Source organism: Gadus macrocephalus, chromosome 18 (genome assembly GCF_031168955.1).
Source record: "Gadus macrocephalus chromosome 18, ASM3116895v1".
Lineage (NCBI taxonomy): Eukaryota > Metazoa > Chordata > Actinopteri > Gadiformes > Gadidae > Gadus > Gadus macrocephalus.
In genome coordinates, this window is record NC_082399.1 from 13327626 (window position 1) to 13339518 (window position 11893).

General features: G+C 48.9%; 1 protein-coding gene across 1 annotated transcript in view; it reads left to right on the forward strand.

The window, feature by feature from the left end:
• The window catches only part of kcnh4b (potassium voltage-gated channel, subfamily H (eag-related), member 4b), a 43874-nt gene extending 32956 nt beyond the window's left edge, over window positions 1-10918 (forward strand). Inside the window, exons 12-17 of the mRNA XM_060037277.1 lie at window positions 2046-2084; window positions 2921-3378; window positions 5223-5314; window positions 6180-6256; window positions 8353-8923; window positions 8954-10918. Of these exons, the coding sequence (XP_059893260.1) occupies window positions 2046-2084; window positions 2921-3378; window positions 5223-5314; window positions 6180-6256; window positions 8353-8923; window positions 8954-9531 (1815 nt within the window). The 3' untranslated portion in view covers window positions 9532-10918. The remainder of the gene's footprint in view (window positions 1-2045; window positions 2085-2920; window positions 3379-5222; window positions 5315-6179; window positions 6257-8352; window positions 8924-8953) is intronic.
• Window positions 10919-11893: the final 975 nt, after the last annotated feature.

The following is an 11893-nucleotide window of genomic DNA, read 5'->3' on the forward strand; positions in this document are numbered from 1 at the left end:
ATATTTGCTGACACACAAACACACACGCACAGACACACGAGAACACACATCTAGTCCGTACACACCCACACACACAAATTAAAAATGTGCTGTCGTTTCTCAATTTAGGCAATCTATTTTATTTGATGTAATAATATACGATGAGTCATATGCAGAGAAACCTCCTTTCTCTGTCTTTCTGACAAAGCAAACAACACACAAAACAAACAACGCAGAACAATTATTTTCTGAGAATCATCCGAGAATTTACCAGCGTGATTAAAACTGATTGGTGCATCAAACTGATCAAACTCCCCCTGTTTCTACTGGGATGTAATTACCGGGGTCCACTGTAGAGTGCACCATCATATCTTTACCCATCCAGAGTACTTATTAAGCAAATCTGCTTTTGTGAATTATTTTTAAACGCAGAATGACACAAAAAAGTTGAGTGGTCTACAAAAGACTGCATATTATTTGATTTGATTCCCTTTTCAGCGTTGTTGCTTCAAATCCTTTCTGATATAGTGTGTTTAACCACATTGATGATGAGGTATGCAGTTTATTAGCAGCTAAGCAAGTCAGTCGGTTGATATACTAGTCCGCTTGTTAATTAGTTGGCGCAGATGTGCGGATTCAGAATAAAGATCTGTTGCGGAGCCACGATGGGCCCTTGTGTGCCCTCAGACCATCTGCTGAAACAGTGGGGCCCACAACGCTGGCAACAAGAAGTCCTACAATAATCAAACCCACTACATTTTTTTGTATGCATGTATCCAAAACCTGGTTGTATGTTTTAAAATCAGGAAAGCAGGACATTGAAAATCAAAATCTTGATCATGCTTTCTAAATGAATTATTTGCTCTCACTGTAGCATTCAGCAGATGTAGGCCCTTACCATCTTAATCCGCCTAAGTCCCATTGAGTAACAAAGAGAGACATCCAATAATACCCCAAACTCTCAGGAACGGTGCAGGAGAGCGGCACAGAGCGATAAAGTCGTTTTAATGGCGCTGCTTCATAATGGCGCCGTTATTGCCTTAGTAATTCACGTTATGTTAAATTCGTGGCACTTTTCGCCGATGCTCCACAGAGATAATTTTGTTTCATAAACACACTAACGACATACTCCCCGACGTGTCACAACATATCAGACAGAAAATGTCATCGCTACAGAGGGAAATAAAACAGCAAGCCTCACGAAGCCTCCTAGTTCAATTATAGAGGGAAGAAAAAAAGCATTATGTTCTACCAAAGTGTGGCTCTATTCCCTCTCCATAATCCTTTTACTTTTTTCTAAACTAGTTTGCTGTGTAGAAACACCACTGATGGATGATCACTGCATCCATCCTTTGTCCTCGGCCGGCCTCCAGTGTCTACTCAGATTGGCTTAGCGGTGTTAGCGCTGGGTGTTTTGTTTTTTTTACTCCTATGATAAGTTCATCTTTTTCACAGTTCAGATCCATTGGGTCTCGCTGTCTGAAGCTGAACAGATCAGGTACATCGTGGGGGGGGGGGGGTAGGGGGGTTTACGGACGCCTCTGTTCGCTGTCGCATCCCTCCACCGGTAATTGTAACAAATTGCCAGCAGCTTCTCTGCAGGCGACTGGAGAGAAAGGCAGATTCCCTCGGCATGTTGCTACAGAAGGATCAATTACAGAAGAGCTCGTATAGCGACGGCCATGGAACAGGGAGCGGCTTGTTTTGGGATAATGGCCCGTACGAAAGTCACTCTTTGGGGACCGAATGTGGCCCTCTGAGTGGGCGAGGAGGTTATTAAGGAGATTCTTGGCAGCAGCTCAAGAATAAATCGAGTATCGTCTTTTGTTGTTGAAAAAAAGCGTATTTTTAAAAACTTTACACTGTCGATTCATTCCCGCAAAGGAAATGTTGGTGTGTGTGTGTGTCTGTGCATCCATGCGTGTGTGTGTGTGTGTGTGTGTGTGTGTGTGTGTGTGTGTGTGTGCGCATTTCGTTTGGACATATATGTGAGTTTATACCCAGGACAGTTGCCAGTGGCTGTGTGTTATCTCACGCCTCTCTTGTTTTCTGTCTTGTCACGACAGGGCCTCACCAGGTTTACAAGGTCACCCAGGCTTTCACATGTAAGTTCTGCGGCACCCTTTGTGTTGATCTGCCCTTTACGTCATTCCCCGACACAACCCTTCCCCCGTGTCCCCTAGAAATAATGAACCTCCCGCATTGCCCACACCATCTATTCTGTGCGCACCGTCCGTTGGTGGGTAAGGATCGCCTTTGTGCTTTACAAGGGGCTTCTAATGCTCGTTCTTTTGAATGTGCGTGTTTGTGTGTGAGCGCTGTGTAAAGGTAGCCTCCCTGTGGTGTTTCCAGTGGCTAGGGATAGTTAGTGGCAGGACCTCCTTGAAGAAAAACTCATTAAGAAGTTGGCTAACGATGGGCCCTTGGAGTTAGCTTGCTAGCTAACTGGGTCAGCAACACTTAATCGAGAGCAATGGAAGATCCTTTACTCCCTAATGACGGAGCATGTAATAGCTTTACAGAAAATATATATGTGCAAATATCTACAATGTAGCATAATGAAAAACAAAACTTTATACTGTGTTCTTTGATGTGCCTTATATAGGCCATAGACCACCATGTGTCATTATAACTCTAGCTATACGATGCTTATACAGAAAAGTCAGTTACTGAAGTTACCTTATCGCATATTGATGACGGATGTCCTTTTAGCGCCTATTAACCTTAAAGTTATTCTTAATTCATAAGTTATTTAATTAAAATATACAGATCAGATGCACTTAAGACACAGAGACGTCCCTTTTAAGAAACCTAACCTAACTTTCTAGCTTCCTTCATGCTAAACCCATGAGAATGATCCGCTTTAAAACGTAAGGAAGCCCTTGTTAAAGACGCTCTCCATGTCCACGTCTCAATCCTCCTTCTCTCTCCGATGTGTCAGAACTCACGCGTCGCCGGCGACCACAAGCTGCCGTCCATCGTGGAGACCAAGGGCGGCGGCGGCGGCGGCGGCGGCGGCGGCATCGGCTCCGGCCCCGAGGACCCCGAGGCCTTTGGCCTGTCGCCCGCCTCCCTCCGCTCCGGACGCAACCTGCTGCTGCCCAGCTTCGGCAGCCCGGTGCGCCGCACCTCGCTGGGCAACCTGCTGGGCGACGAGCTGCGGCAGTTCAACGCCCTGCGCCGCTGCCGCTCGCCCAACCTCAGCCGCGGCGCCCGCGCCCTGAGCCTCACGCCACAGCTGGCCTCCAAGAAGGAGCACGGCCTCCACGCGTTGGCCCCCGCCGTCGGGGCGTCGGGGGCCACGGTGGGGGCCAAGGGGCAGCCCGGCGGGGAGCAGAGGCCCGCCAAGCTCCTCATCCCCACGGTGACGTGCTTCGCCCCGCCGGACCTCAGTCCCAGGTACCGGAGGAGTTAACCCTGAGCGTCGTTTGTTGTTTTGGGGAAACACGTTGAAGAACGTTGTCAGGGTTTGTTTTATGAGTGTGATTGCGACGTCACATTTTTAAAGTGGTTCCCAAGGTTTGGCCCTTGGAACACCTTTTCAGAAAATTCTTGGGAGACCACACTGTGGCGCATCTGTGTCCCCGACACATCGTTTGAACCCTTTCATTTGTATTCTAATATCAGTGACCTTTAACCTTCACTCTTTTTTAAATCCAAAAACACCCTGTCAGATATCTTTAGTCAGCAATGTCCTGCGAGCCCAGATGCCTTCAGGCGTCCACAGTGGGACATTGACCCCAAGGTTGCACTATCGTCAAAATATGCACCCTCTAGTTTACTTTGCTTGACTAAATGACTGACAGTCTATTTTAAGCCCAAAGAACACAGAGTGCGGATTTCGCCTCATAATTGCAGCGTGACCCAACAAATAATTAATATTTTTAATAATTTTATTTTTTATGGAGCAAAGCACAAGAAGTGCGAATTCAGCAGGGCTATAATTTGCCTAGTCTATTTTGGATGCAAAATATATAAATACATGTCTGCATGTGTCCATACACGTCCGTGTACTTAGGCTTTTGCAGTTAATCTCTTTGCACATCGTAACGCAGCTGGCTTTGAGTCTCTACTACCACTAGTTTCAGGATGCTTCACTTCCTGCCGAGAGGCTCTGGGTTTGAACCCCAATGTCAGCAGCATTCCTACAACCCATTAGATTCCTTGAGCAAGACTCCCTACAGGCTCCATAACGACCACATCTGAATTCACTAGGATTTGCTTTTGATAACGCAATCTTTCTAATTGACTAAATAGTGGAGAAGAATACCAACATATGTTGACATTGAACACACATTGACAGCAGTAACCGCTACTACATACTGTAGCTGGCCCCAGAGTGAGCTAGCCTTTAATCAGTCACGCCTCGATCTGTTAAATGAGTATAATGTTGCATTGGAGTGGAATATCCCTCCAACTCATGGATCTCAGTACAGTATCACCTCATCCTGTGACGTGGCCGACACCGATAAGACATATTCACTAAGATATTCACCTTGAGGGAATGAGGAAAGACACGTTTTGGTAATACTGCACCGTCCCCTTGGAACCACCTTCAGAATGATCTCAAATCAGCTGTTTTCACTTCCTATTCATTTTGAGGAGCCGGGAACTGGACTGTCTTTTTCCTAGCACATGACTTTGAATATAATTGTCAGTGTTTAATGTTCTTCGCGTGTCGGTCATTTTGAGCCTATCCCTGTGTCTTAATGCCACGCGCTTGGCCCGGGTACATCTCGGAACACATATTGTACTAATGAGTCTCATCGAGGCTCACTTGCTGCAAATAAATAAATGAGGAGCTCCCCAGGTGGTCAGCCCCCCCTTCGAGTGTATCCTCGGGGAGACTAAGTGGCCGCTTCCATTAGATTGCGTCTCGGCTCCCACTGAATTTTTCAACAGCTCTCATCGGCGGGCGTCCATATTCATAATGTATCAGCAGCGCCGCAGCCCGGACGCAGGGGAACCTCTCAGGTGACCCGCCGGCCAGACGGCTCCCTCCCGGGCTGAACCCCCCCCCCCAACACACACACACACACACACACACTTGGTCCCCAGCCCACGTCTCCCCCCCCCCCCAGGCGATCTTCTGCCAGCGCCTTGGGTTCACCTGGCCACGCTCAGCTCGATAATTGAATGGACTCTACTGTTACATTAACTCCCCCCCCCCCCCCCCCCCCTCCTCCTCCTCCTCCTCTGCCCCCCCCCCCCCCCCCCCCCCCCGCCTCTCTCCGCCCGGCCAGGGTGGTGGACGGCATCGAGGACAACGCGCGCTCCTTCCACTTCAACGTGGAGCACAGCGGCCCCAAGGCCAGCGCACCTGGCGCCTCCCCAGGTAGGACGTGCCCGCAGGGGGTGGGGTGGGGGGGGGGGGGGGGGGTCTGGTCGCACGCCTGGGCTCCAGATGGCTGGGGGTTGGGGCGGCGGGGGAGGAGATGGGGAGGTGGGGCGGTGGGGTGGGACCTAGGGGATGATCTGACCTTCAGGCCTCCCCGGGGTCGGTCTGTAGTAAGTCTTCAGCCATCGCTGTGTTTGGGTGCATGACAGGAATGCTGATGAGTGCCTCGCGCCGGGGGAACCAAACGTCAGATGTTAATTCAAATAACAGCGGAAAACAAAGTAAAGAGAAGGATTTGGGAGTTATAGATATAAGATGACACGCGAGTTGTTGGAAGGAAAGCAAAACCCTAAAAGCCAGGCTGTTTCTCAGCTCCTCTGACGCGAGAACCGTAGACACCAAATGCGTCTTAGTCCTCACCTTAGGAACGAGAGACGCTTTTAACACCACAACTTGCACAACAAAAGTCTACAGTATAACAATCGCTTTGAGATTACAGCTTCTTTTTTTATGGGATTCAGAATGCTTAGGTAAGGGGGGGGTGTAGAGGGATAGTTTTATACAATGTCAATGTCAATGACAATGTCCAGGTCATTACTAAAACAGAAGAGGATCCAAGTGGATGATTTATAAATGTCGTCTCACCTTGTGATGTATTAATAGCGTAATAACTTTGTTGTTAGTGTGGATAGACCATGTGGATGGAATCGGCTTTCTGAAAGACGGAGCATGGATGGAGAACCACAAAGGGGTGGTCGTGGCAACGTGGACTCGAGACAGAACACACTGTTATGTAGCCTTATGCAGTGATCATATGACTCGTGTTCCCATGGTGATGGAGGATTGTGTTCACGGTCCCCAGGGTCCAGGGAGGCCAACTGCATGCTGCTGCTGGAGACGGAGCAGGTGAAACACAGCATCTCGGAGCTCAACCTCAAGGTACCCACAATGCCTTCAGTAGGACTGGGGCTAACAGGCTCAGCTGTCTCCACTCACTACACTAAGTCTTGTGGGGGGTTATATTCTTGTTAGGCAGCCAGAATGTTTAATTGATTTGACCTGGTAACCCAAATCGGCCAGTAACTATTGAAGCATGGCAATGGCGTGCATTTAATCTGGAGAGGGACATTTGAGTACATCTTTGCACGAAAATGTTGCTTATTGAAGTCCAGAAACGGACCAGGATTCATATCAGAAAAACTATCCATCAGACCTTAGGTTTGATGATACATTTGATTAAATGTATTAGTGGAGTAAATGAAAGGTAAACAAGCTAAATGTCAATGCGACTCCATTACACTCGGTACAATCTATGCACTGAGCATTGTTTCACTCAGGCTCAAGCCAAACCTGGAAGACAAAGAAGTACTAGTAACCAAAAGTGTTCTGTAAAACGGTCACGTTTATGTTAAAGTCTTCACCGGGGACACCCTATCCTCTCTTATGATGTTGGATTGCTCTGCGACGCAAAGGCCGCCGGTAAAACCATTTCCGATTCAACATACTTATTTATTTTTGGGATGGTGGGGGTGACAGGGCGGCTGACCGACCCTGAGTAACACCGGCCGTTCGGGGAATCAACCGATTCTCCCGGCGGCCAGTCTATGTAGAGAAGTCTATGTAGAGAAGATCCAGCGTAGTGCGGTAGCGCCGCGGGAGACGGCAGATGGTAGCGCGGCAGGTGACGTCTGAAGCAGGTAGTCATTAATCAGCGGGCTGTTTCTGCAGCGGCGCACAGCGTTCCCTCTTACTGCTGACTCGGCTTCTTCCAGACGAAGAAGGGAGAAAAAAGTAACAGAGGATGAGGAGGGCCCTCCTCAGGAAGAGAGGAACCAGGAAAGAATGCACAGGAAGAAACGGGGACAGAGGGGCTCGGTCCCCTGTGTGCCTCCACGCTGCAGTCTGTTCTCTGGCTCGGTTGCGTCAGTTCACTACACTCCCTCTTGCGGATGAACCCTGTCTTGTTAACCCTGCTGGGCTTTGTTATAATCCTCCCCCGTAAGAGGTTTGAAGATTCATCTTCAGAAGTTAGACTTCACCAGATGGATTCGGTGCCCCTGTCTGCACGCGACCTAAGTAAGGAATAATCACCGAGAGGCAGGGCAATAAACAGTTTGATATGCCCGGCTCGTGGGCGGCTTACCGCCACGATAACCTTCCACGAGCCGGGCATATCAAACTGTTTATTGCCTTGCCTTGAGGTGATTATTCAGTTTATTCTACTTCTCCCCGGCCAACATAATAAAACAATTCAAATACTTTAATAATTAGCCTTTTTCTTATTCGTATCTCGCTTGCAAAAATATGTATCGACTGACCCTCTGATAGATTTCCGACACATTTTAGAAACTTTTTTAAACAAGGTTTATTTTTACAATGGACCTCATGTTTGAAATGTATGTGATAGAAAACGATACAAGCGGCGTATTGATCTACTGTGCTCAGTCAGCAGCAAGTAGAACCGACAAGTCAGCGGGCAATATGCCGGATTAATGCACCCCTCCCAGCCAATCAGAATCTAGCATTCTTAAATGAAGTAGAATAATTGGGACTAATCACTGTCTTCTATCGCTGACCAGCTCCAACGCTGAAACCTTCATTGATGAAGACAAGGTTGTTGATACCATAAACCAAAGTGACTCAGCTTAGTCTATTTTATGACTTATCACTCACACTTTGTCAGAGCAACATTTAAGCGTGATGCTCACAGACATCCAAGACTCTTTGGTTGATTATTTGATGTGTGTGTTGATATGTTGCTCCTGAGCCTGAAGTCCAGATCCTGTCCATTTCAAGTCCTAAATGTTGTCGTCTTTGCCTTCTTGGAGATATCTATTGAGATGGCAAATCATGATTTGGGGAAATTGTGTAATTGTTTCACTGTTTTTTGTTTATTTACTATATTCCTTTATATATGACTTTGTATATTTTACGTAGCAAAGTCAACATGATGGTGCAGACACCACGCATGGCAGTGGACACGGTTAGCATGGAGGTTGGTGTGGGTGACTGTTCCAGTGCACCTGTGTCCTCAGATGGGCACGTTGAACCAGGACGTCTCCCAGCTCAGCAAGGACCTGCACCACATCCTGCTCCTCCTCCAGCTCCAGGTGGCCGCCCACCACCACGGCCCGGCCCTCTGCTCCCAGTCCCACCCCCTCCAGACCGCCCCCACCCCGGCCTCGGGTCCGCCCTGCGGCCTGTCCCACGGGCCCCGACCCAGCGTGCACCTCCACCACCGCGTGTCTGGCAGCGTGGAGAGCCTCAGCCACCTGGGGCCCCCACCGCCACGCGTGGCCCAGCGGGGCGTCGACGGGGCCAACGGGCCCCTCTACCAGTCCCGGTCGGCCAGCCCTGGAGCCGCCGACATCTTCCACCCCCGTCCCGTGGACTCCGAGGAAGCCCGCCCCGGCCCCCCGGCTCCCTGGAGCCGCGGCCCGCCGTCCCGGCTGGGCTTCGGCCCGGCCTTCCAGTGCGGGAACCCGGGCCCGGCGTCCCATCCTGGGCACGGAGAGCCGGAGAGCCGGCCTCTGAGCACCGGCCCCATGAACATCAGCCAGTCCCAGCCGTCCCTGTTCCTGCAGTGCGCGGGGGGCGGGGCCGGGGGCGGGGCCGGGGGCGGGGCCGGAGGCGGGGCCGGGGGCGGCGGCGGGGCTCTGGGGGAATTCTCCTGTCTGTTATCCAGCGCCCCCACGTCCACCTCCAGCCTGCTCGCCCCCCCCTCCAGCCCCTTCCACCCGCCCCCCCACCACCAGCACCACCCGCCTCCCCCGGAGAGCCAGCCCTGTGCTGCGGGCCCACACGGGGAGCTCCCCGCCCTCGCCCCCCCCGACCCCTACAGCGGCCGTACCGTCCCGTCGCAGGCCTCCGGCCGCCTCCGCAGGGACACCGCGCACCCCTTCGCCCCCCACTCCTCCTCCCACTCCTCCTCCTCCTCCTCCTCCGTCAGCGCCTCCCCGCCCCCCGCGTTCTCTGGGGTGGTCCCCGTGGGTTCCCCGGGCGCGGAGCCTCGAGGCCGGGACCCTCTGGAGGCCCTAGACACCCTGAACGGCCCCGGGCCCCTGGGCGACCCCGGCGGCGTGGGCCACACCAGCCTGGAGAGCCTGCTGGGGGGCTGCGGGGGCTCCACGGAGAGCGCCTCGTCGCGCCGCTCCAGCGCCGACCTCCAGACGCAGAGCACGGAACAGTCGTGGTCGCTGGACCTCACGGACTAGGTTTCCCTGGCAACGGCAGCGAGGGACCTTGAAACCCCGCGGAGGGCACGGCGGTGGTTGCCGGAGGGGTCGCCGAGCCTGGGGGGAGACGATCCTACTTGTCAGTGTTTCAATGGGTTTTTCCTGGAGGTTGGGGGCGCGCTACTTACTGTGTCCTGTAGTGGGGGCTGTTGGGGCTTTATTGGCCGCTCTTCTATGCAAAGTCAAGTCCTTCGTGCATTGGATTCTCTTTGGTTAATTTTGAATCATTTGTTTTTCATTTGTATGTGATATGAATATGCAGCATATCATTTACAGAACTCTAATTTTAGTTTCCTGGAAAATTTTAGGAAACCCTCTTCAGAGCATGAATCTGTCTTTTATTTAGAGAAAATCAGCACAAAATGAATTTTTGTGGTGATTTTTTTCAGGATATCGGAATAGCTATGAATGAGTATTCAACTTGCATGATACGCCAATTAAATTACTATTTATTTATTTATTGGTTGAAGAACGCTTGTAGTTGGTACAAGCATTGATATACAGTAGTTAGTACATGAATTCCATAAAAAAAGGTATTATTCTAAACATTTAGCATTACATGAATTCACACACACTCTCCAGCTCTACAACAGCTTGTTCTACTACTCATTATCCTGATTTATGTTGATAACTTGATGTTAAAACGCTGTTACCTCCTTGCATGGTAAAGTTGTTGATTTCTGTTTCCTAAGGAAAAGGCATCCAAAGTAATGTGTAAGCATTCTCTATGATCACCTGTATGTACTGTAGACAGAGGCCGCAGGCGACAGAGCCAGAGGGTACTCTGTAGTAAAGCACGTGATGTGGAGTGTTCACCGCACGGCATAGATTGTACTTCTGTTTTAGCTGCTACCTCTCTTCTTTTGGATTCGGAAACCCATTGGTTCTTGATCTACATTTTCTAAACCTATTCTGCAATTGTAAAAATTATATTGTTTAGTCATCCCTATCCACAGTCCAAGTGTGTGTGTGTGTGTGTGTGTGTGTTTGTATGTATATATATATATATATATATATATATATATATATATATATATAAAAAGATATCTATGTAGATGTCTATATATATAATCTATGAAGGATTTCTCAAAAGCACGCAAAGCGCCTGTTATATTTTAATCACACACACACAACATACAACACCACACACATAAGCACATTTATACATAGAAACACATATGTGCATCCATATGTAGATACTTTTTGCCGTTTAATTATTTACATTCTATTCAAAATATCAATGCATCCTGATAGAAAGTATCAATGAATCACACAAGCCGTGGAAGATACACAGTATTGGGAGTCAATGTTGGGATGGAAATAATTTCTCCAAATGATAAAAAATAAAGAGTTGCTGAGGATATAATGTGTGTTGTTTCTCTTGGATTCCCAAAGAATAATATCAATGTACAGGTATCAAATATCTACTCATAAGATAATGAACAAAGTTAAGGTTTGTCATGACCACTGCGATGACGTTCAGGCTGCCTGTACCCGGGAACAGTGGAAGCCAGGTAGAGAATCGTGCTACTGGATCCACTTCTTTGTGGCGGTTGAGTCCTTAGGCGACTGACCCTGTATCTGGGCCTGGACCTACGTTGGTCGCGGGCCCACCACCCATGACGGCTCGGAGGAGACCAGGGTCATCGGCCGAGGCCGAGGAGACTGGATCGACAGACGTGGCTGCTAAAACCAGACGTCAACCACAGTCCACGTGCCCTTTTCAGGTTTCGGTTGACAGTCCAGAGTATCAGACCTCCTCATCCTGCTGGAGGGAATAACTGAGAAACCTGGAACGCCTCATCTGTATCTGAATCTCTTACCTTTGTTTGTTTTTTTATCTATAATCTAATAATCCAGTTTCCTGGCTCGATTGTGATAATAACAGTGTTTACAATCATGATCGTAGCTAAGAGAGGGTTTACCTTAGGAAATTGACCAATTTACGATCTTTATCGCAAAAAATTTGCCGCATGGTGCAATTGCGATTGATTGGCTCGTGTCATTCAACTCTATTTGCCTGAACTTAAAATATATTTTGAATTGGATTTGCTAATTTTGGAGACTTTGCCTAAACTTAGCGCTACTCCAACCTCTTATTATTTTCAAGTCTTGACCCAGGTAAACCAATTGAAACAAACGAAGATAAAACCTTTTGTTTCCTCAGATTTTCATTCTTTTGCTTACTACATGCCCTTGAACCACTGCACTGTGGGTTTAGGCAAGGCAAGGCAAGGCATATTTATTTGTACAGCACATTTCATACACGTGGCAATTCAATGTGCTTTACACAAAAGAAAAATGAAAAAGAAAATGAATAAATAAAATAAAGATACAAATT